At 49.0% G+C, this 22,963-nt stretch overlaps 2 protein-coding genes across 4 annotated transcripts in view; one reads left to right on the top strand and one right to left on the bottom strand.

The window, feature by feature from the left end:
- The first annotated feature begins 14,472 nt into the window (after positions 1 to 14,472).
- On the top strand, positions 14,473 to 21,016 carry FICD (FIC domain protein adenylyltransferase). Of its 2 annotated transcripts, XM_059895721.1 has the most exons (5): positions 14,473 to 14,648; positions 15,122 to 15,214; positions 16,069 to 16,427; positions 17,297 to 18,479; positions 20,232 to 21,016. In XM_059895721.1, the coding sequence occupies exons 3-4, from the start codon at positions 16,127 to 16,129 to the stop codon at positions 18,370 to 18,372; spliced, it is 1,377 nt and encodes a 458-aa protein (XP_059751704.1). In that variant the 5' UTR covers positions 14,473 to 14,648; positions 15,122 to 15,214; positions 16,069 to 16,126; the 3' UTR covers positions 18,373 to 18,479; positions 20,232 to 21,016. The 2 variants fall into 2 exon arrangements, with proteins under 2 accessions (XP_059751704.1, XP_059751705.1); XM_059895722.1 differs by lacking the exon at positions 15,122 to 15,214.
- The window catches only part of SART3 (spliceosome associated factor 3, U4/U6 recycling protein), a 33,523-nt gene continuing 30,747 nt past the window's right edge, over positions 20,188 to 22,963 (bottom strand). For both annotated transcript variants that reach the window (XM_059895719.1, XM_059895720.1), the window contains exon 19: positions 20,188 to 22,309. In XM_059895719.1, coding sequence (XP_059751702.1) covers positions 22,147 to 22,309 — 163 coding nt within the window. In that variant the 3' untranslated portion in view covers positions 20,188 to 22,146. The remainder of the gene's footprint in view (positions 22,310 to 22,963) is intronic.

The raw sequence follows: 22,963 nt of genomic DNA, 5'->3' as shown, positions 1-22,963 counted from the left end.
CTTTGCACCCGTGATGTCACCAACATCATTGCCTTAGGATGAAGCTCTGTGTTTAAAAGTTGATTTAAAGAAAAATGTTAAGTAAATAATAAAACAGGTGATTCACAGGTGGGCTAAAAGCATGATGGGGTTTTTTTTCCCATACAATCCTGATATAGGTTTTATTGTTAGTCCCACTTTACAGCTAGAGAAACTGAGGCTCAGGCAGGTGGAGTAATTCGCCTGAGGTCACATAGCTGAGACATGGTGGAGTCCACATTTGAACCCAGGTCAGTCTTCAGAGCCAGTGTTTTAACCTCCAGGCTGAGCCAAGGCGATCCATCAGGTGGCCCGTGTCACTCTAACGCTCAGCTCCCTGCTGCCAGCTACCCAAAATCCCTTCGCACATGGCTTATATCTCATGAAGGAACAGGAAGGGCCAGGGTTGGGGGCCTCGGAAGAATCTGCTCCCTTCCATCCAGCTCCAACCCCGGGGGCTAGTTTGGCAGCTGCATCTCCAGGCAATGAATTGTTCTTAAAGAGAATGGAGACACCTTTGTTGGAGAAACTATGGAGAACCTTAAGGAAGCAAAGAATAAAAACTCTGAAAGAAGCCAGTCACAAAAGACCACATATCGTGCGATTCCGTTTCTAGGAAATGTCCAGAATAGAGAAATTTATACAGACAGAAAATAGATCACCAGGGGCTGAGGGAGGATGGTGTGGGGAAATGGGAGTGACTGATAAAAGGGATGGGGTTTCTTTGATGGGGGGCGATAAAAACTTCTAAAATTGATTGTGAGGATGGTTTTACAACCCTAAATATACTAAAAACTATGGAATTGTATACCTTTAAATGGGTGAATTGTCTGCTCTGCGAATTATATCTCAGAAAAGCTTTTTTTTTTTTTTTTTAAGTTGCTTTGGCTCTAAACTTATACATCCAATTCCTCCAAAACCCTCCACCATCTGCCTGATTAGGGCTGCACTTATTTCACAATAATTTTTAAAGAACATTTCCTCAGTACCTGAATGAGACCCTTTGATGTACCTCCAAAGCCCTCCTAGGAATTCTTATCTATTTGAAGGAGAGGACTGCATTATTAAAAGCTTGGCTTTCTTGCCTACCAAGGCACCCATATCAATTTCCATGTCTCCACGTTACTATGGCAACAGGAAGTTTTCACGAGAGCTTTAGGGGTGTGTCCAGAGGGACGCTGATCTGCACCCAGGGGGTCTGCAGCCTTCTACCCAGCATCCCCCAGGTGCTGGCTGCCTCGCTGACAGATGCTGCAGGAAGGACAGCCTGGAATCAGGTGACGTAGGGAAATCTGAGGATGCAGGCAGTGGCACCTCAGGGTCCACACTCCATGCTGGCCTAGTGGCCACCCTGAGTCACCATCACCATCACCATGCGGGAAGAGGAGAGGGTGTTGGTCACATCTTTTAGAAGCTGTGATCTAAAGCAGCATCTTGAGTACCGGAGCCGGTCTCCATGTCAACACGACCATATTTTTAGGCAGGAGTAGGCAGCAACTCTGGCCAGTGAGAGTAACATGGCCAGAAAGCTTTCATTCAACAACAGCTGGGGGAAAGGCAGTTGGTAACTGGGAGCCCACTGTTCTCACAGGTGGACAAGGTCACACCTGCAGAAGCCCAGGGGACCTGAAGTCCAGGCTGTCGGGCTGTTGGGCAGACCTCTTGGGACTGAGTAGGGGCAGGGGCAGTGGGATTAGGGTAGGCAGCCTCCAAGATGACCCCCAGTGATCTTCACCTCTTGGTGAACCTTAGGTAGTCCCCTCCCACATTGCACCAAGCTTGGTCTGTGTTGTGACCCAGAGAGCTAGGCAGAAGTGACAGTGTGTGACTTCCAGAGCTAGGTCATAAAAGACATCATGTTCTTCAACCCCAAACTTTGGGAGCACATGGCCACCATATTGTGAGGAGGCCCAAGCAGCCCTGTGGAGCAACATACACGGAGAGGAACTAGAGCCCCTGGCCACTGGCCAGCACCAACTTCCCAGCCCCATGAGTGAGCCACCTTGGAAATAGATTCTCACCCCAGCTAAGCCTTCAGTTGACTGCAGACCCAGAGTGGACATTGTGACTGCAATCTCAAGAGACACCCTGAGTCAGAACTATCCAGCAGAGCTGCTCCCAGATTCTTGATACACAAACTATGTAAAAAATAATAAATGTTCATCATTGTCTTAAGCTGCTAAGTTTGGGGGTTATTTGTTACACAGCAATGGATAACATACAGAATGGATCCAGCTGCCCCTAGGATAGCCAGAAATTGAGAAGAAAAGATGGCTTTTTAAGATATTTCCCTCCTTGCTCCTCATTCCCTTTCCAAAAGTACTTTTACATAAGAAAGTGATGTACTGGGACTTCCCTGGTCATCCAGTGGTAAAGGATCCGCCTTCCAACGCAGGGGACACGGGTTCCATCCCTGGTCAGGGAACTAAGATTCCACACGCCCCTAGGCAACCAAGCCCGCACACCATAACTACTGAGCTCGCGCGCCTCAAATAGAGAGCCTGCGTGCCACACACTACAGAGCCCACTCGCCCTGGAACCTGCACGCCACAACTACAGAGCCCACGTGCCCTGGAGCCTGCGTGCCACAACTAGAGAAGAGAAAAACCACAGGCCACAACTAGAGAGAAGCCCATGCACCACAATGAAAGATCCCGCATGCCTCAATGAAGATCCCACGTGCCATAACTAAGACCTGACGCAGCCAAAAAAAAAAAAAAAGTGATCTACTGGTGGATAAGGAATCTAGAGTTTTGGATTTGTGTCCTGGCTCAGTCCTTCCCCTCTATCAGCCTCAGTTTGCCCACCCATAAAATTGAGGAGCTAAAGTGTAACCTGTCAGCTCTGAAATTGTAGGGTCTCAAAAGTGGTTAAAATCTGAGTTCTGAGTCAGGAGGACTGGTTGTGAACCTTGGCATTGCTACATGCTTGCTGTGTGACTTCAGGCTAATTCCCTAACTTCTCTGAGCCTCAGTTTCACCTTCTATAAAGTGGGTTTAAGGATATCTACTTCATGGCATCTGTTACAAAAATCCAATAAAATAATACATATAAACTACTTAGCACACGGTAAGTGCTTAATGAATGGTAGTTATCACTACCAATAATGAGATAGTGTGACAGCTACAGTTATTTCCACTTATAGTTAAGATCCAGAGAGTTTGAGTGGTTGCTTCTGGGTGGGGGTGGGGGCAGCAGGGTACAGGGATTGATAGACTTGAGGGAACTTTGGGGGTTCCAGTACTCTTCTGTATCTCCTAAGGAGTTTGCATTACACAAGCATGACATTTGTCAAAATCATCAGTGGTAGACCTAAGATTTGTACATTTTATTGTATTTTTTTGTAAGTAAACAAATATTGAGCTCTAGATAATAATTAAAATGCTGAAGTATTAGGGGAATTTTGGAGGACTTTATTGGCCTGGAGCAGCCCAAGGTAGGGGGTATATTTTTAAAAGTTCCCCAGGTGGGGACTTACCTGGGGGCACAGTGGTTAAGAATCCGCCTGCCAATGCAGGGGACACGGGTTTGAGCCCTGGTCCGGGAAGATCCCAGACACCGCGGAGCAACTAAGCCCGTGCGCCACAACTACTGAGCCTGCACTCTAGAGCCTGTGAGCCACAACTACTGAAGCCCGTGCGCCTAGAGCTCATGCTCCGCAGTAAGAGAAGCCACCGCACCGCAACAATGAGTAGCCCCCACTCGCCGCAATCAGAGAAAGCCCGCGCGCAGCAATGAAGACCCAACGCAGCCAAAAATAAAAATAAAAAATAAATAAATTTATTAAAAGAAAAAAGTTCCCCAGGTGATTCTTTGAGAAACTCTGCGCGAGAGAAGCTTCCACACATGTGCCCCAAAAATCATACAAGAATTTCACTACAGTGCTGTTTGTAATAGAGAAAGATTAGACACAATCCAAATGCCCATCAACAGGTAAATGGGAAATTGCTATATATTATTTAGGAATATATACATATGAATAAAAGCAAGAGGCCACGCATGGGTATAATAAGCTTTAAATTCAAGCTAGTGGTTACCTCTGGGAGGGGAAAGGATGTGTGATGGGGGAGGGGATGCCATGGGGCTTGCAGGGTGCATTGCTAATATGGTATCTCTTAAACTGGGTGGCAGGCACACAGGTACTCGTTGTATTATCCATGCCTTCTGGGTGTCTGAAATATTTCTTAATTTAAAAATAGATGTGCAGAGAAAAATGTCTTGCATATTTGTGCATGGGGTTTTTTTGTTCTTGTTTTTTTGGGCCAGGCCGCGCAGCTTGTGTGATCTCAGTTCTCCAGCCAGGGATTGAAGCCACACCACAGCAGTGAAAGCCCGGAATCCTAACCACTAGGCCACCAGAGGACTCCCTGTGTGTGGGTATTTTTTTTCTTGTTGTTTATTTGTGCCTTCTATTACATCTATAATAATCCCATCTTGCTTTTCAGAAATAAAGTCATTGGTTAGTTAATAAGAAAACCAGTTAGGTTTAATTTTTTGAAAGTAAGATATATGGCTTCCCCAAATGACTCGCTTTGAGAACAACACTTCTTTGCATGTCTGAGATCCATTCGATGCTGAAAATCAATTCAACAACACCGAATGACACGAGAAACATCCTAAATCCAGAGCATGAGCCATCAGCCCAGGGACACCTTCACGTGGTCTCCCAACCCCTGTCTCTCGGGGGGATGCCTCAGAAACTGGACCTGACCTTATACTGAGTATGTATAAGAAGAATTGATCAGTAGTCAGGGAGGAGGGCTACTGGAGCCTCTTCTTTGACAGCAGCATTAGGTTAGAAGAAGGGGAAAAAAATCCAGGCAAAGGAATAAGAGGAACCTGCAAGCGAGGAGAGAGAACCAGTGTAGGTGTATTTTCTTTTAAATGAAGGTGAGTCATTTGAAATTCGACTCTGCCAAGAGGAAGCACTTGACTGCTGTTTCTTAAAGACGCATAAGGGGTTTGGTTTTGTTTTGTTTTGTTTTGCATAATGGACACATTTCCCAGGCGGCCACTTTCCAGGTTCTTTGTCAAGTGTCAAGGTAAGCTTTTAGAAAACTCCTCCGTGGACCACGGGGAGGCAATTTCCACCCAATACAGAATGCTTAGGATGGAGAAAGCCCACTTTTCAATATTGCTTCAGGGACCATATTTTGTGCACAGCTGAATGTAGACAAAATAGAGAAAGAAAATTGAGTGGATCTCCCGAGAGGGGGATTGAATGGAGGAAGTGATGACAGGTGAAGTACTGCCCCCTGATGTCCACAGACAGTAGTGCAGCCATTTGCTGAGATGCTCTTTTGTGGTGTTTCTTCCTGTGTTCCCTACCACCATCTCCTGCAAGTTTGAAAAGCCTGCAACAGGGATTACAATCTGGCAGCCCTCTTTAGCCAGTGGGCAGACAGGCCAACTGTTTAAAAAATAAAGACATTTTGCTTTAAAATCTAGGCCTGACACTTCTTTGGAAAAACTGGAAAATCTGTCAACTTTTGGGCTGCACCCCAGCACGATAAATGTAGGCTAGAGCTGAGAAGCCGCTGCCCACTTTGGACAAGTGTTCTCACATTCTCCACGCTCCCCACCTCTCCCTAGTGTCTCACTTCCAGGCAGTATTTCTCATTATCAGGTCTCATATAGCTTCTAGGTTTGCTACTATGGTCTAAGCTCATTCAAGAGTTTACACTTGGCGTTCCAAGGAATGGAGAGAGGATGGTGCCTTTAAAAGCAGGTGATTACATCACCTTATGACTGGGAGGGGACAGAGGTCTACAAGCTCCATGACAGCCCACTCAGCGACGGTAAGTGCCCTGCTCAAGGTTATCCAGCCGGTAAGTGGAGGACCCTGCATTTGAACACACACGTCTGTCTGACCCCAGAGCCTCAGTGCTTTCCACTCCATCAGCTGTCCCCCATAATTAGCTGGCAGAGAAGGCCCTCCTCTGGGGAAGGCGTTTACAAGGACATCACTGCTTGTGCCATCCGAAGTGAAATTCGGGGCATTCCGAGATAACAATGTTCATGGCCTTTGTTCAAAAGATAGAAACAAGAAGCCCCAGAAATAACCACCCTCCTGATTGTGTATCTAAAAACTCCATGGTTTGTCCCACTTCGGATATTTCTTGTTCAAGTCAACAAAATTTCTCAGCATCTGCTAAGTGCTCTGCTCCATGCCAAGGGCTGGGAGTTGGGGGAAGTGGAGGCCAGTTAGCACGTATAAACAGGGAGCCCAAAGGGCAAGGGCCAGAGCTGTTGGGTCCCTCACCTTGCAGTGTGCCCCCTTCATGACAGCAACCTCTGGGCTGGGCCTGGACGCTTCCCTTTGAGCTCTGGGTCAGTGGCTTCCCTAGATTGGAATCAGATTGAGACCCAGAAAAGGACAATGGGGTCTCTCCCCAGTGGTTGGAGTAACCTAGCCGCTTTGACAGTTTCTTCTGCAGATAACAAAGCAGTGATGACTTGGTGTCTTTTCTGGAAATAATTGCAACAGCAGATACTTATCAAGTGTTTGTGCCAGATGTCCTCACACAAAACCCTATGAGGAGGTGCTGTCATCACACTACCCCCGTCTTACAGAAAAGCAAAGGGGAGATGAGCGAGGTCAAGTCACTTGCTGAATGTAACTCAGCAAGTAGCAGAGCTGGGATTTGAACCCAGGACTATGTGGCTCCTTCAGCGACACCCACAACCGCTGCCCAGTACTGGCTCCCCAGGGGGACTGTGTATCACGGAGGAAGGAGGTCAAATCTTGAAGTGTCAGGCCTCCTGCAAATCCCAAACTTGAGGGCAAAAGCGAGGAAGCCCGTTTGTCCCCATTTTGCAGGTGGAGGAACTGAGGCTTGGAGTCACTTGGCCAAGGTCACACAGAGCGGAGGTGACAGAGTCTGAATTTGAGCCCAGGTCTCCCTGACTCCAGAATCTGTACTGCTAACGTCTTAATGCTTAGCATTTCTGGGCATGTCCTGAATGTTTAATTTCAATATTTGTGAATTAAGATGAGGTTTTTCAGCTCTCTGCTTCCAAGAAAAAACCTCTGTCTCTCTAGGAAGCAAGAGAAACAGCCAGGCTCTTCTCGAGAGGATGCAAAGTAAAAAGTCAGGAGGAAAAGAGAGAAGGTGAGAGTTGGGGGAAGAGGGCAGCCCTGGTAGCACAGAGAGGAGGCTGAGAACGCCAGGCTGTGAAGTCAGACTACAGGCTGGACAGGTGTAAATCATCAGCATCCTCATTTGACACCTAAGGAAACTGAGGCCCAGGGGAGCAGCCCCAGGTGAAGCTGTGGGTTAAATCCACTCCACATGCCTCCACTAATCAAGATCGTTGGAAGACTTGTGTGTCCTCCAAGCAGCACGGAGCCTAAATAATATGTTTGCCCGAGTTGTTTTCTAGGAACTTGGAGTCAGCTGTGTCTAGTTCGAGCTGAGCCGGTTAAGACTGGATGGGACCACCCACCCTTCAACTGGGATGGGTGAGGGCCCCTTTGAACTATGCCGAGGCCTGTAGCTTAGTTACAACTGCATAGAATTATCACAGCTATTTCCAATCACCTTGCCCCATGCTCCCCACACCTGGAGCCACCCTGCTGCTTTGTTATTCATCCCATAAACACCCTGAGCCCCTTGCCTCGGAGGAGGCAAATTTGAGATTTGTTCTCTCACCTCCTTGCTTGACTGCCTCGCAAGAAATTGTCGAACCCAAGTTCGTGTGCCCAATGCACAGTGAGGCCAACCAAGCCAGAACGTCGGAGGTTGGAGCAGAGGAAGGTTTGCTGCAGAGCCGAGCAAGGCGAATGGGCGGCTTGTGCTCAAAAAATCCCAACTCCTGATGGTTTTCAGGGAAGAGTTTTTAAAGGAAACCTTTGGGGTGAGGCCTGCAGGGTGCACAACTTTCTTCTGATGGGTGGACAGCGAGGTGGTCCAGGGATCCTGTGCTTAGTGTGAAGCCCCCATCCTCTGCCGTGGTGGGGGGCCTTAGTTCCTGCAGAAGAACTCAGAGGTATGTATCAGGTTGTTACGTGTATCCCTTGAGGAGGAACTAGGACTCTGTTTATTGCACTATCGTTTCTTGACTGAGCCTCCCTTGTTTCTGCATTCCCTCCCTCCTCTAATTAGGGAAGGTCTAGGAGGCTGAAACCTTTTTCCTACACATAAGAAATGGGGGACACGGAAAGGCTTCTGTACCCAGGAGGGCTCTCTCTTTGCTACACATCTCGGCATCTCAGCATTTTGGCTCTTGTGTGTCAGGCAAGAACCTGGTTTGGAAGCAAATTTGGGGAACCATCCAGGAGGTAAGTCCAAACACACCTATTACCTGTGACTCATCAGTCCCTCACTGGTACTGGGAGCCTGTGGGCGAGTCCCAGCAGCTCCTAGTCTGTTCGTGTCAGGGACCCTCCCCCGGATCTCCCCAGCAAGGTGCCACTGACCTTTGGTGCTTCGTTTTGTTTTGCAACAAAGAGATGGTTTGGGGGCTTGGGGGTTTGGAAGACATCTTTGGGGTGAGTAATCTCATTAAAGAAACACACCTGTGCCTGGATTGTCTTTGCAGTGATCACCCAATTATGGGTTGGAGGCCCACCTGGTAGGATTTTGGAGCCAACATAAAAGATTCACAGCTACAAGTTACTCCATACCTGGGTAAAAGGCCTGGGGCTCTGGTATTTGGTCTTGTTTGTTCTGGTCTGGTCTTATCTATGTCCGTCTATGTCTGATTGTCCTGCTAAAGGTGGGCTATTGGGGACTGAGCTTCTTGGTGCCTGTAGCAAGGACCCTTAGAAAGATTTTGTTGCTGTAACCACCTGAAAGCAAAGCCCCTCCAAAATGAGAAATGTTAACTCAATTCCCCTGTGCAGCCCTCTAGCTGCATTCTCCCAAATTGGGAGACTTTGAGTAATGAATCCATGGAAAAGAAAAAAATGGTTTGTTTTGTTTGTTTAGTAACACTGCATGGCCACAATATCCTTTAGACTCTGGAGCAAAATGGCCTGAAAAAGAATCCTTAAATTACAATTCTACAACTAGATTTAGTTTGTAAATGGGAAGAAGAACGGGATGAAATGCATTATATACAGTCTCTGATGTTGTTGTGTCAGAATAAACCTGTGCAGAGGAGATATAGGGTTATGGTCCAACGGGAAGGGGAGACAGAGAAACTTCTTTTGCTTGATTCAGATGCAGAGGAGGACCACTTGCTGTGAAGCCAGTCAGACACTGCGACTGCTCCTTCTCTATCCCCAGGCGATGGTGTTCCGGCTCTTCCATTGCCAGAGCCTGAGCCACAGCCTCAGGCTCGAGTCCCGCCCCCTGGTCTCCAAGAGTCAACAAATAGGAATGGTCTCCCCCTCCCATACCTGCCAGGGAGCTACCCCAACTCGGGTGGGGCAATATCCCTTAAGCTAAGTCCCCATTGGGGGTGTGAATGCTGAGACTGGGTAGCCTATGAGATGGATATGGGTCCACTATCCTTTTTCGACTTCAGATTTATTTAATCGGAAGAACCATATGCCAGCTTACAGAGACGACCCAAAGAGAATGGAAGATCTTCTTTCACCGATCTTTGCAACCTCCAACCCAACCTGGGCAGATGTTCAAAATTCCCTGGTGGTCCAGTGGTTAGGGCTCCGTGCTCCCACTGCAGAGGGCACAGGTTCGATTCTTGGTCGGGGAACTAGGATCCCACATGCCATGCAGCATGGCCCCCCCCCCCCCAGAAAAAAGGTTCAGGCAAAGTTTATGAAATACCCTCCTCACTTCAGAAGGACATAGAATGGTGCTGGATAAAGCCACGGGAGAGGCAGATCAGCTGCACACAGAAATCCTTGGTAACCCAATATGAGCCACGGCAAGCGTAGCTGTACCAACAGCAGACCCCAGTTGGGAGGTGAATGCTGGGGATGGGCTAGAACTTGAACGTCATGGAGACTGCATTCTTGGAGGGTTGCCAAGAGGGGTGCCAAGCCAAAGAAGCCTCAGTGAAATACAGGAGGTAAAAACGAAACCGAATGAGGATCTTCCAGAATTTCTAGACTGGATCTTTAAAGCCTACAGGCAATATACAGGTATAGACCCTGAGGCCCCACAGAATTTAAAGATGGGTATTATGACTCTTATTGGTCAGAGAACCCCTGATATACAGAGGAAATGACAAAAGGTGGAAGGGGCTTTAGGGATGCCTATGTCTCATCTTGTTTAAATTGCCTTCAGAATTTTTCATGGCAGGGACCAGGTTCAGGAGAAAAGGGCACGACGGAGAATAAAACTGGCCACTCCACTGGTGACTGCCTTGACACAGGGAAGAGCCGGACCAAATGGATGACCCCCCACGAGGGACTCAGCAAAAGGTAAGAGGCCTCAAGCTCCCACTTGAATGGCGCATCCTATAGTGGGACCCCACCAGCGTGCATATTGTAAACAGGAGGGACCCTGGAAAAGCGTCCCATCCTCAGTAAGGCTTAAAGGTAAACAGTTGGCATGCCAGGTGATCAAGAATGACAGAGGTTGATTGACATATATATACTAATATGTATAAAATGGATAACTAATAAGAACCTGCTGTATAAAAAAAAAAAAAAAGAATGACAGAGGTTCTTTTAAATCCCATCGAGTACATCAATATCTCCCATATGGAGCCCCGGATGACTAAGACTATGTGGGGAATCAGCTTTTGGATTTTCTGATTGATACGGGGACCACTTACTTTGTCTTAAACACCTGGCCTTCCAAACTTTCTTCTGAGACTGTTAGTGACTGGGGTGTTGGGAGAAACCTTGAAAAAGCCCTTTCTCCAGTCACTAGACTGTCAGATGGGGAAAAACCATCTGAAGCATGGCTTTCTACGCATGCCTGAATGCCCCATTCCCCTTCTGGGACAAGACTTACTAAATACCAGGGTTACCTTTGCATCTGGGCAAATAGACATTAACGTACCCCCTGAGCAGGCTCGCCCACTGCAGACTCTAGTGTTCCAACCCCAAAAGACAGCCTGTGACCATTCCGGAAGAGATACTGCAGAAGGTGAGCCAGGAGGTGAGAGAGGATGGGGGTCTGGGAAGAGAGCAAAGACTGCTACACCTAAGATATTCACCCAGTGATCCCTAACCCATACACCCTGCTCACTACTTTGTCCGGAGATTTTTGTTGGTTTCCCATATTGGAGTCGAAGGATGGCTTTTTTTTTTCTTTTTGCATACCCTTGAGTTCTGACTCCCAAGAGTTGTTTGCTTGCAAATGGGAAGGTCTAGATACAAGAGTTAAAAAACAGTACTCCTGGACACTACTTCCTGGGGGGCGGGGGGATGGTTTAAAAATTCCCCCACAATGTTTGGAGAAATCCTGGCAAAAGATTTGAGGGACCTTCCACTAAAGAAGGGATCTCTGCTCCAGTATTGTGGATGATCTTCTGATTACCAGTAAGACAAACACCTAGGACCAGAATACAGTGTTGACTTTGAACTTCTTGATTGAAAGAGGCTATAATGGGTCCAAGAAAAAGGCAGAGTTCTCAGCCCTCTGTTAAATACTTGGGTTCTGAACTCTCACAAGGATAGAGAGACTTGCTGCCCGACAGAATGGAAACTCTAGACCCCCGGGGATTCCTGGGGGTGGCCGGGTTCTGCCCCATTTGGATCCCCAACTTTGGACTCATAGCAAAACCCCTTTTAGGAAGCTCTTAGGGGAGACGATGAACCTCTAGACTGGAATCTTGGAAGAATAAGCATCCAGAAAACCATATCCATCCTCACTGGACCAGACCTTATGGAGGAACATGATGGGGGAACAGAAACCATGCTTGCTGCCGAAGAAAAACTGGGACCAAGATCATCCAAACCTTGGCTGGTTCCAGACCCCCAACACTGACTTCTCCAAGGGGGCAAGTGAACCTCTTCATGGATCTTAAGTTTCTTTTCAGAAAGAAGCTGCAAGAAAGAAATCAAGGTGAGCGGGATTGCTGTAGTGGTGGCTTTGGTAATTCTCAGAAGGCAATTTAAATAACTTGTTAGATTACCAGAATGACTGTTCTCCTTTGTTATGCCTTCTCTTGGCTTCTAACCTCCCAGGCTTGGAAGGACAATTCAGTGATTACCTACTTTTGCCAAAATTTGAGAAGTGCTAATTCCTCTAGCTGTTGGACTTGTCATCCAAAACCTTTTTTCTGTATTGGATCATGCTGATCCCTTGACTGTGCCTGTCATTAATTTTTTGACTCTCCCTATTTTCAGTGTCTTCAGATGTAACATATCAGATTAGGCTAATAGAATTTCCTGTCCCCTGTTTTTTCTTGACTAAGCTGAAATTTGGTCCTCTCCTCATGTCCTTGGATTTTTAAAGACCTGGTGTCTACCCCTGGTGAGGTTCTACTTTGTCAGGATATTGTAGAAACTGTACTTAATTTTCCCAGGCTATGTCCCTTCCATATATAATATCTAAGAATGTCAGATGTCTGACATTCTGCATGCCCCCCTCAGGGTACATCTTTGTGGTTTCAGTTACCAATCTTGGGCCTATAAGTGCCTTGACAGCTGGTGTGTAGGTAGTAATTGTTTATTAAAATCAAAATGTTAACTTGAATCCAGGAATAAGAGAATATTTTCAAGTGAGTACTAAGCAGTTTGATTCCACAAGCTGCACCCCTTATCAGCAGAAAGTAGCCAGAACGGTTTTTGCCTTTATTCCTCAAGATTAAGGAATGATCAAAAATAGGGGGAACTGTAACCGTGAGTTAAATCCATTTCACCTGCTTCCACTAAGGTTGTTTAAGACTTGCCTGTCCTCCAAGCAGCCCATAGCTAAACAATAAGGTATTTGCCCAAGTTGTTTTCTAGGAACTTGGAGTCAGCTGTGTCTGGTTCAGCTGAGCTGGTTGAGACTGGATAGGACCACCCACCATTCACCTGGGCATGGTGACCCCCCCCCCCGGGCGGGGGTCCATCGGTGACCTTTTGAACGTGCAGAGGCCTGTAGCTTAGTTATGCCTGTGCAGAATGATAATTATCACCCCTTTTTCCAGTCACCTGCCCCCTGCTCCCCACACCTCTGCCCTGCAGCTTTATTCTTCACCTCATAAATACCCTGAGCCCCTTGCCTTCAAGGAGAGGCAGATCTGAGATTTGTTCTCCTGTCTCCTTGCTTGGCTGCCTTGCGAATCAATCCTCTTTGTTGCGAACCTCAGTTTCTCCGCATTTTGGCTTGCTGTGCTTCGGACAAGAGGAGCTTGCTTTGGTGTCAGGCCTTCTGCAAATCCCAAACTTGAGGGCAAAAGTGAGGTAGGCTGTTTGCCCCCATTTTACAGATGGGGAAACTGCGACTCGCTCAAGGGAACACACAGCCAAGGTGACAAAGTCTGAATTTAAGCCCAGGTTTCCCTGACTACAGAATCTGTACTGCTAATATTTTTTTTAAAACTCATGTACTTTAGCATTTCTGGGCATGTCCTGGATGTTTAATGTCAATATTTGTGAATTAAAATGGAGCTTTCAGTTCTCACTGTCAACTGAAAAACAAAACAAAACATACAACCTGAAAGTTGAATTGTTCTTGTTCAGGGACATTACTGAGGACTGCAGAGCCCTCTCAACTCTGAAGAACTGTTCCAAAGAGGTAAGGGAGGAGCCAGGATATGAGTTTTTGCGGGGGTTGGGGGCGGGGTTTGGGGGTGCAGTTGAACACTCAGAAGATTACTGCTAATCACAAAAAGCATCTCAAGTGAATGAGTTTAGTGCCTTTCTATAAGAAGATGGAAGAATCTAGGCTCACTGAAATTATTCCTTTGATATGCATCTGAACTATCTAGGACCAGTATCCTGTTTTTTTCCATCTTGAGTTCCACCTAGGGCACACAAACCCTCTGGGCAGCTGCAACGTAGGATGGCTTGAGGGATGGCCATAATCCATTGTATACCAGAATGGCAGGCAAAGTTCTTTGTTTGCTGAAATGGCAGGCAACATTCTTTGCCCACACCGGGAAGCAAGAGAACCAGCCAGGCTCTTCTCAAGAGGATGTAAATTTAAAAGTCAGGAGGAAAAGAAGGTGAGAGACGGGGGAAGAGGGCAACCCTGGTAGCACAGAGAGGAGGCTGAGAACGCGGGGTGTGAAGTCAGGCTAACAGGGTGGACAGGTGTAAACCATCAGCATTCTCACTTTACACCTAAGGTAACTGAGGCCCAGGGGACGGTGAGAGGGGCCCGCGGAAGGAAGAAACTTAAGGGAAAGGCAATCGGAACTTCGAGTTTCCAGGCCGTACCCAGAGTGACCCAAAACCGCAAAGGCAGGGGTTTTCCGCACCTGGGGCTCCCGCTTGTCGCTCAGGCCCCGCCCCTCCTATTGCTTATTGGTCCTTTCGGGCACGAGACCAATACAGGAGTCAGCCAATGGGAGTGGCCCACGGCGCGTCTTTCCCGGGAAAGCGGAGGCGGACCGGGAACCCGGAAATGCGAGGCGCAGACATATTGAGGAAGCCAATACGCTGCGAAGAGGATGGCGGGCCGACCAATGCAGAGTCGCCGAGGGAGGGGCCACGGGCTGACGGCTGACGGCAAAGGTCCCCGGAGCCGGCGGCCAGCCGAGACTGCAAGGGCTGAGAAGGCGACTGCAGAGTGCTGAGAAGGCGACAGCAGAGCAGGGCCGGGTAGTGGCGCGAGGTGAGGAGGGGGTGAACCGGGAAGGGTGCAGCGGGGCAGTGAGCCCTGGGTGGGGTTTGGAAAGGGGCGGCTCCTCAGAATGACCTTAGTCCAGTGTCCTCGCCTCTTGGAGCCCCTGTTTCCCCCTTAGTAGCTAGTGAGGGCTGAGAGATTCGTGCCCCCAGAACGCACGTCCTCCTCGGAGAAGTCCAGCCCCGCCGAGGAGCCTGCGCCGACCATCTGGACGAAGCAGTGACCCACACCCTTTCGTACCTCCCCATTAGAGCTCGTCCCAAGCCTTTTCAGATGTTCTGTATCAACCAGCCAGGCTCCCCCAGAAACCTTATCAGTCAGTTGTGGGTCTTGGTCCAGTACCAGGAACAGACGGGATCGGGTGCTTGGGCCCTGGTTATGAATAGAGGTGAAGACCTGGGTACTCTGGACCCAGATGCACTGAGAATTCGTTCCCGAATGCCTCTGTTTATTCCCTGTAGGTTGTCTGGGAATTGACTTGCTCTCTGTGTATCAGTTTCTCTCGTCTGTGAAGTGGAGCCTAGGGGTAGCTTTCCTCCGTGAGGTGGTGAGGGGTAAGTGAGATAAGGCATTGCTAGCACTCAGCTCAATGCCCAGCACACCATAGTTGCTTAATAAATGCTTGTTAGTATGATGGTGCTTGCAGACCCGATCCCTCCACTCCCACTGCCAGCCCCAAGCACCTGCTCATTGTCACAGAAGGCAAGTGGTCATCCCTCTGGCCCACAACTTGAGTTCCTCTTGAGATGCTCAGACTGCCCAAACTCTAGGCGGGATGCTTCCTGGACAGGCCAGGAAAAGGCGGCCAGAGCGGGGAACAGCATTGTGGCTAATACCAGGGTGAGGGCAGGAAGAGCTGACTGCCCAGGTGGCAATAAATCAGGCCTCCGAACAGTTGTACTTAGCAAAGAATGAGCCTCAGAACTACCTTAGCTGTTCTGGACATGTGTGTTATGTGTCTAGGGCACCCAGCGTTTGGGGTCAGAGGCCACAGAGATTTATTCTTAAGTGGGGAGGCTTTTGAGCCATGGGTTCCTGAATGCAAGACCGTCACTTGCTCACTGGGTGACTCTGGGCAAGGGCCTTCACCTCTCTGAGCCGGTCTCAGCTCGAGAATGGGGCAGCCTCAGCTCCTGTTGAAGATTGCAGGAGGGTACATGTGAGGTCCTTAGGGTTTAGCACAGGGTCTGGCACGCAGTAGGTGTTTAATAGCAGTTGGGTGGCGGCAGCACTGCTTTTCGCAGCGTCACACTGCCCTGGGGGCGGCACCTAATCCTTGCCTCGCCCCCACCCCTGGTCACAGTGAATTAAGAACCCTGGCATCTCCACACCTCCCCTGAAGCCAGAAATGTGTCATCAGGGTATCGGTTCCCCTGCTTCAACTCCTGCAACTCCTGGTTCCTTGCAGATCCTGCTCTCTCCCAGGCCACTGTGGACATGTGCAAGGGGCCCACCCCTTGGTCCAGATGACACTCATGTCGATGGCTTCAGTGATGGCAGTGACTGAACCAAAATGGGTCTCAGTCTGGGGCCGCTTCCTGTGGGTGATACTGCTGAGCATGGTGCTGGGCTCCCTGCTGGCCCTGCTGCTGCCGCTGGGGGCCATGGAGGAGCAGTGTCTGGCTGTGTTCAAAGGCTTCTACCTGCTCAGGAGCAAGTTGGACAGGGCCCAGCCTGCCATCACCAAGTGCACCAGCCCGTCCACGGAGCTCAGTGTCACCTCCAGGGATGCAGCACCGCTGGTGGTCAAGACCAAGGCCTCTCCAGGTAAGACTGGCCATCTCGCCTCGACGCTCGTTAATCCCATAGGTATTTATAGGGCCAGCTATGTCGTGTGTGCGGGGCACAGGGTCAGCCCTGAGCTCCTAGCTAGACAAGGTGATAGGTGGCTGAGATACATGTGGTGATATGGAAGCAGAGGGAGCCGTAGGAGCACACCAGGAAGGCTCCCTGGAGGAGGGGATGCCTGAGGAGAGACCCAAGGGAAAAGGTTTGAGGGGAGAGTGTTCCAGGCAGAGACCACAGGGTAGGAGAGCCCTGGGCACTTCAGGAACTAAAAGAAGTCTAGGAGGTGTGGCTGGCCCTGGGGGTGGGAGGGCCAGCAGAAAAGGGCCAGATGTACAGCAGGGTCCAGTTGAAAACCATTAGATTAAAAGAATTTTTAAAAGGCCCAGGGATGAGGAGGCCCCCAGGGTCTAGCAGCAGTGAGGAGCCTTTCACAGCCAGGGCCTAAAGGGGCAGGGGCGGAGGCAGGGGGAAGGGACCCGCACCTCCAGAAGAAATCACCAGAACGGCTGCGAGCGGGAGCAGACGTAGGGGAGGGCCACCTGACAGGAGCTGCGGCCGCAGGAGAACACAGCCGCTCAACGACGGCAGGTCCGAGGAGGGGGCCGGGGAGCCCCCGGCTGCTGCCCCCACGGTAGAGAACGGCTCTGGGGCTGAGTGGACAGCGACCAGCACGGGGCCCCACTGGGCTGCAGGGAACAAACATGTCTGCACAGACAGGTATGCGGAAGGGCGTGTACAACATGGCTGGGTCGAGCCCCCGAGGCCCTGGAGGAGACCAGCTGTCGGGCGGCACCTCCCCTGAACGTCCTCTGCCCTCTCTGACCCACGCCTCTTTGGCTCTTCTCTAGCCAGCAAGTTAGAAGCCAAAGCAGCTTTGAACCAAGCCCTGGAAATGAAACGCCAGGGCAAGCGGGAGAAAGCCCACAAGCTCTTCCTGCACGCCCTCAGCATGGACCCGGGCTTCGTGGACGCGCTCAATGAGTTTGGCATCTTCTCAGAAGAGGACAGGGACATCATCCAGGCTGACTACCTGTACACCAGAGCGCTGACCATCGCGCCCCACCACAAGAAGGCGCTGGTCAACCGCGACCGCACGCTGCCGCTGGTGGAGGAGATCGACCAGCGGTACTTCAGCATCATCGACAGCAAAGTGAAGAAGGTCATGTCCATCCCCAAGGGCAACTCGGCACTGCGCCGGGTCATGGAGGAGACGTACTACCACCACATCTACCATACAGTGGCCATCGAGGGCAACACTCTCACCCTCTCAGAGATCAGGCATATCCTGGAGACCCGCTACGCCGTGCCAGGGAAGAGCCTGGAGGAGCAGAATGAGGTCATCGGCATGCACGCGGCCATGAAGTACGTCAACACGACGCTGCTCTCCCGCATCGGCTCTGTCAGCATCGGCGACGTGCTGGAGATCCACCGGCGGGTGCTGGGGTACGTGGATCCTGTGGAAGCCGGCCGCTTCCGCACGACACAGGTCCTGGTGGGCCACCATGTCCCGCCCCACCCTCAGGAGGTGGAGAAGCAGATGCAGGAGTTCACCCAGTGGCTCAACTCGGAGGACGCCATGAACCTGCACCCGGTGGAGTTTGCAGCCCTGGCGCACTATAAACTCGTCTACATCCACCCCTTCATCGACGGCAACGGAAGGACCTCGCGCCTGCTCATGAACCTCATCCTCATGCAGGCGGGCTACCCGCCCATCACCGTCCGCAAGGAGCAGAGGTCCGAGTACTACCACGTGCTGGAGGTGGCCAACGAAGGCGACGTGAGGCCGTTCATCCGCTTCATTGCCAAGTGCACGGAGACCACCCTGGACACCCTGCTCTTTGCCACCACGGAGTACCCTGTGGCACTGCCAGAGGCCAGACCCAACCACTCTAGGTTCAAGGAGACGCTGCCTGTGAAGCCCTAACGCTCCAAATCCTCCCTTGGTGGCAAAGGATGTCCCAGGGGGGAATAAATCCAAGAAACTCAGCATTTCTAGAAACCTAGTCATCTCCCAGAGCAAGAGGAAGATGGGTAAGGAACTTAAACATTCTTTCCAAAAGCATTCTTTCCAAATGCTTCTTTAAAGAAGAAAACTAAATTATTAAGCCTTGTCCCTAAGATAACTTATAATTGAGCCGTTATTTATTTCCCTCTGAGCTGGTAATGTGTGGTGTCAGCTGTCTGTGCTGGTGGCCCCGATCCTTGGGGTGGCCCCAGCAGGCTTTGGGGGCATCAGTGCTCCTTATGTGACCAGAACACAGGTTCTGGAGCAGAATCTGCACTGCAGTGGGGGAGCTGTGGGATGAGGTCTGGAGGAGTAACTCCTTGCAGCCCTTTCTGGAACCGGCCGCGAGGGTCCATGACTACCTGAGAGAAGTCAGCACGGCTGAGGAGAACCCGGTCGCAGCTCTGAGAAGTGACTGAAAGCTTCCTTGCGTACAGGTGTTGGCTCCCCTACCAAGAGGTTAGTGTTGTGACTAATCCTTACCAGCAGAGCAAGTTTCTGAGAGATGAAATGAACGTTTACAATGTATCTAGTTAGACACCTCGCTTATTTCAAGGAAGATTCTTTGAGCCATAGTTTGCAAACTCCGGTACCAGAGGCTGTTATTTTGCCACATCGACCGTTTCTCTAATTAAGAACAGGGGCATGGCTGTCCTGGGTTCTTTGTATTGATGTTTCTCACATTTGCAGCAATTCAGACCAGATGTTTCAGTCTAAAGGTTCTTCTGGGTTTGTCACTTAACAATTAAATCCTGCTGCAAATCAGGCATTAGGACACATCTGAAGACAGATGCCTAGTCAGTACCCAACAAGCATTTGTGAGGAGTCGGAGCGCCAGTTCACAGGAGCCGAGAAACACCTTTGATCGCAGCCAGGATGCGTCCCTTTAATCCACTCACCTGCCCCCACAGCCATTGTCCCCTCGGGGAAGCGGAGCAGATCGCTTTGGAGTGGCCTTATGTTCCTAGCAACTTGTTAAAGGATAAAATGTTACATGTAAGGAAGCCAAGTTTCCAAGTTGGCTGCTGCTGTTTAGTCTGAATGGCTGGAAGCCATTGGGTCCCTTTTCCAGTGACCGAGCTGGCGATGTCTAACACTGTACGCACTTTGTCAGTGTCTGAATGCTGGTGAGTATCCACCGAGTGTTGTCTGATTGGAAAATTCAGATCCTTATAGTAATGAGGACACTATTCTGATGCAGTGTTTATACAGTTATTTAATTGTATAATAAGCATGGAGTAATTTTCTGAAAGATTAATAAGTGAAAAGATGTATGAAATGGCCCCAAGTGATAGTTATTCAAACCTTGATAAAAAATATTTTTGTATTTGTATGCTGCCATAAGGTATTTCTTAAACCTTAACTCTTCTATCGTCTTGCTCTTTATAAGCACACCAAGGAAGCCTGACAGAAGTGCTTGCTTTGTACTAGAGGGAGAAATTTGCACTTTAGCTATGTGAAGAGTATTATTTTAACAAATTACTAATAAAGTAAAGTATTTTGTTACATAAATGCCTGAGACTTTGCTACCTTATTCAAGAGAGAGATGTTCCCATCTATCCTAAGCGTGAGGGAGGGATTCTTTTCAGAACTTTAGCCCTATTCTTTATATTGTTCTGGGAGAAAAACAGATCCAAGATGGTAATTATTTCAACAAGACAACGAGACAGAACTGGTTGGTTATGCTGACAGGGATGTATTGCTGATCTTTCACTAAGACACGAGTAGCCGAAATGGTTTTTCATGTATCTATTTACAATCAGTTTTTTTCCCCCCAGGACTACATAAACCCACTCCTAGGTTCCTGAAAATCTATTTCTACAACAGTCAACACCCTGCACCTAAATCGGGTCCTGTTCGAGTCTGAAAGGTCCACCTCTGTAACAAGCCCCTGTGGACATTTGAGAGGGTGAAGTAAGGTCAGAGGACTGGCAACAGCAGGAGAACAAAACCGTTTAGCACCACATGACCTGGATTGCTAAGGAAAGGTCCATGGCCCCTTGGTCCCCCGACTGACCCACATCCTCTCACCCACGGAATGGGCCTCTCTGCAGGGAAGTGGATGGCCGGCCATCCCAGAGAACACAGTTTCTTCTGACTGCTTCACAGCCGCTGCTTGAATTCAAAAACACCTAACAACAAACGTTCTGTGCAGAAGATAAAGATGAGGTACAGAGAACCTATCAACTAAAAAACTTATTTACAAAACAACAAACAGGGAATTGGAGATTTGCCTGGATGGTTGATAACATTAAGGTATTACTGCTAATGTTTCTAGAAATGATAAAACCACGGCCTTTAAGTCCTTAGAAATACATGCTACAGTGTTATTGGGTTAGCACTAATGATGTCTGGGATATCCCTCCAGAACACAGGGGATACAAGAGGGGCAGGAGGTGGAGATGAAGACGGGCTACGAGCTGAGCAATACTGAAGCTCGATGACAAGCACACGGGGCTTAGTTTACTATTCTACTTATCTGTTTCAAATTGTCCATTAAAAATGTTAAGTTAAAAAATATAGGAAAGCCTGAATGATGCATAAAACCTTTAGAAATAGATAAATGAGCTGATTTTCATGACATAGGAAAGAATTCCGATTTTTTTCCCCAGAGTGCCTTTATAAAGTCAGTTTCCCCACTGAACTGCTATAAAGTCAGTTTCCCTACTGAACTGCCAATGTCACTTTCAAAGCAATAAATACTGGATAAAAGATGTGGGTAAAAAAGCTTGAAAGCTGTAAGCGCCAAACTGCTCTAAACTGAAGTTTAAAACCAAAGATATCACAGCAGAAATGGTTTAAATCAAAGTGCCAAGCGGATTTGACTTACAAAAGTTCTATTTACACACCCATTAGGTAAACCAAGGTACACCCATTTCAAAATACATATTTGAATGCACATCTGGGTACCTTTTGACAAGAAGTTTTTAAGAGAACTTCAGTTTAATAAACAAAGCTAAATGGGGAGAATTTAAGTTTGCACTTGACAATGCTATTTAAACAAAACCAAAGGGCTGAAACTCAACATTTAGACAAAGAACACAGTTCACTAGTCACTAGGCAAAGAAAAACGTCCATAGCAGATGGCGCACAGAATTCCTATACAAAACAAATGTCACAAGTATTTTGCTTTTAGGAAACAAAACAGTGGGTTGACGTGTCATTTACAAATACGTAATATAAAAACGCACAGCCCCCTGTGAACAAAAGCCCATCAGATGTTTTTTATGTGCCCCTTGCCCCCACCCCTTTACTAAAATAGGCCATTCTGGTGAATTACTAACATCTGCCATTTTGTCTTTTAAAAAGAGTGACGGGCACATGTGCTGTGCAGGGTGTAAGAGAAGTGTCTTATAAAAAGGGGACCAGAGGTGGCCAAAAATATTTGGACAAGGGGGTCTCAAAACGGTGTATTCACGTTTCACTTCTGTTTCTCACTCTTTAAGACACATCTTAGGAAACCGCACCCTGCGCCCAGCCTGTGGAGTGACCATTTTCGTCCTCTCGCCCTCAATATGAGGGAGCACTTAAAGCCTCTTTCCTTGGACACCCTTTTCCCGTCCTACCTAAACCAGAGCAAGCGTGTGGCCACGGGCGCTGCACCGGGTCCTGCACAGCCAGGGCGCAGCTGGGCCACCGGGCGTCTTCCCGGCCAGCATCAAGTAAGGCATTTCCCTTCTCGCACAGTCCCACTCACTTTCTCAGAAGCAACTTGGCAAAGTCGGCATTGGACATCTTGGGTACCTCGGTGGCCGCCGGCGGCGGGGCAGGGCCGTTCTCAGCCTGGGCCGCGGTGGCGCTTGGGCGTTGCAGGGCACGGGGCAGCAGAGAGAGCTGGGTCCTCCCCTTCCCCCGCCTGGAAGAGCAAACAACGCACGGACCTTCTGAGGTGACAATTGATGAAATAAGCCAGGACGGTCTTAGATCACCCCAAGGTAAAAGGTGAAAAACAAAAAACAAGAAGGGTAATAAGACGAGCCCTGTTCTCCCTGACTTCGGCTATTAGGTAAAAATCACTTTAACCAACTTTGCCTTTTCCACAATTTTGGCCAGGGCCACGCCTGTGTAATACCATCACACCTAGGGTGGATAAAAAGGGCTGTAACCTTGCAGACTTCACCAAATAACCTCGCACCCTGCTGCCTCATCCCTATCGGGTGAGAACACAGCTTCTATCTGGATTACAGGTGGAGATACAGATTAGCACGGCAAACACATGGCTGTCAGGTTTGGAACCTACACATATGGATTCACCTGCCAAAGGGGACTTTAACGTAATCACTGTGTTAAAAAAAATAAAATAATCACCCGTGTAAACCGGCGAACACGAGAGAGGGTCCCACTTCCAGACTGGCCCTCAGCGTGGACTTGCTGCAGACACCCTGCCCTGGGAACGAGCGTGAGCGCCCCAGGGACGCCAGGCCCTGACCTTCCGTCTGAACTCACCGCGCACTCACCGCGCTGACAGGAAACTCGGTCACCGTGGTGCAGGCCAGGACGAAGTCTGCAC

Source organism: Balaenoptera ricei, chromosome 14 (genome assembly GCF_028023285.1).
Source record: "Balaenoptera ricei isolate mBalRic1 chromosome 14, mBalRic1.hap2, whole genome shotgun sequence".
Taxonomy (NCBI): Eukaryota; Metazoa; Chordata; class Mammalia; order Artiodactyla; family Balaenopteridae; genus Balaenoptera; species Balaenoptera ricei.
This window is presented reverse-complemented; position numbering and strand designations above follow the sequence as displayed.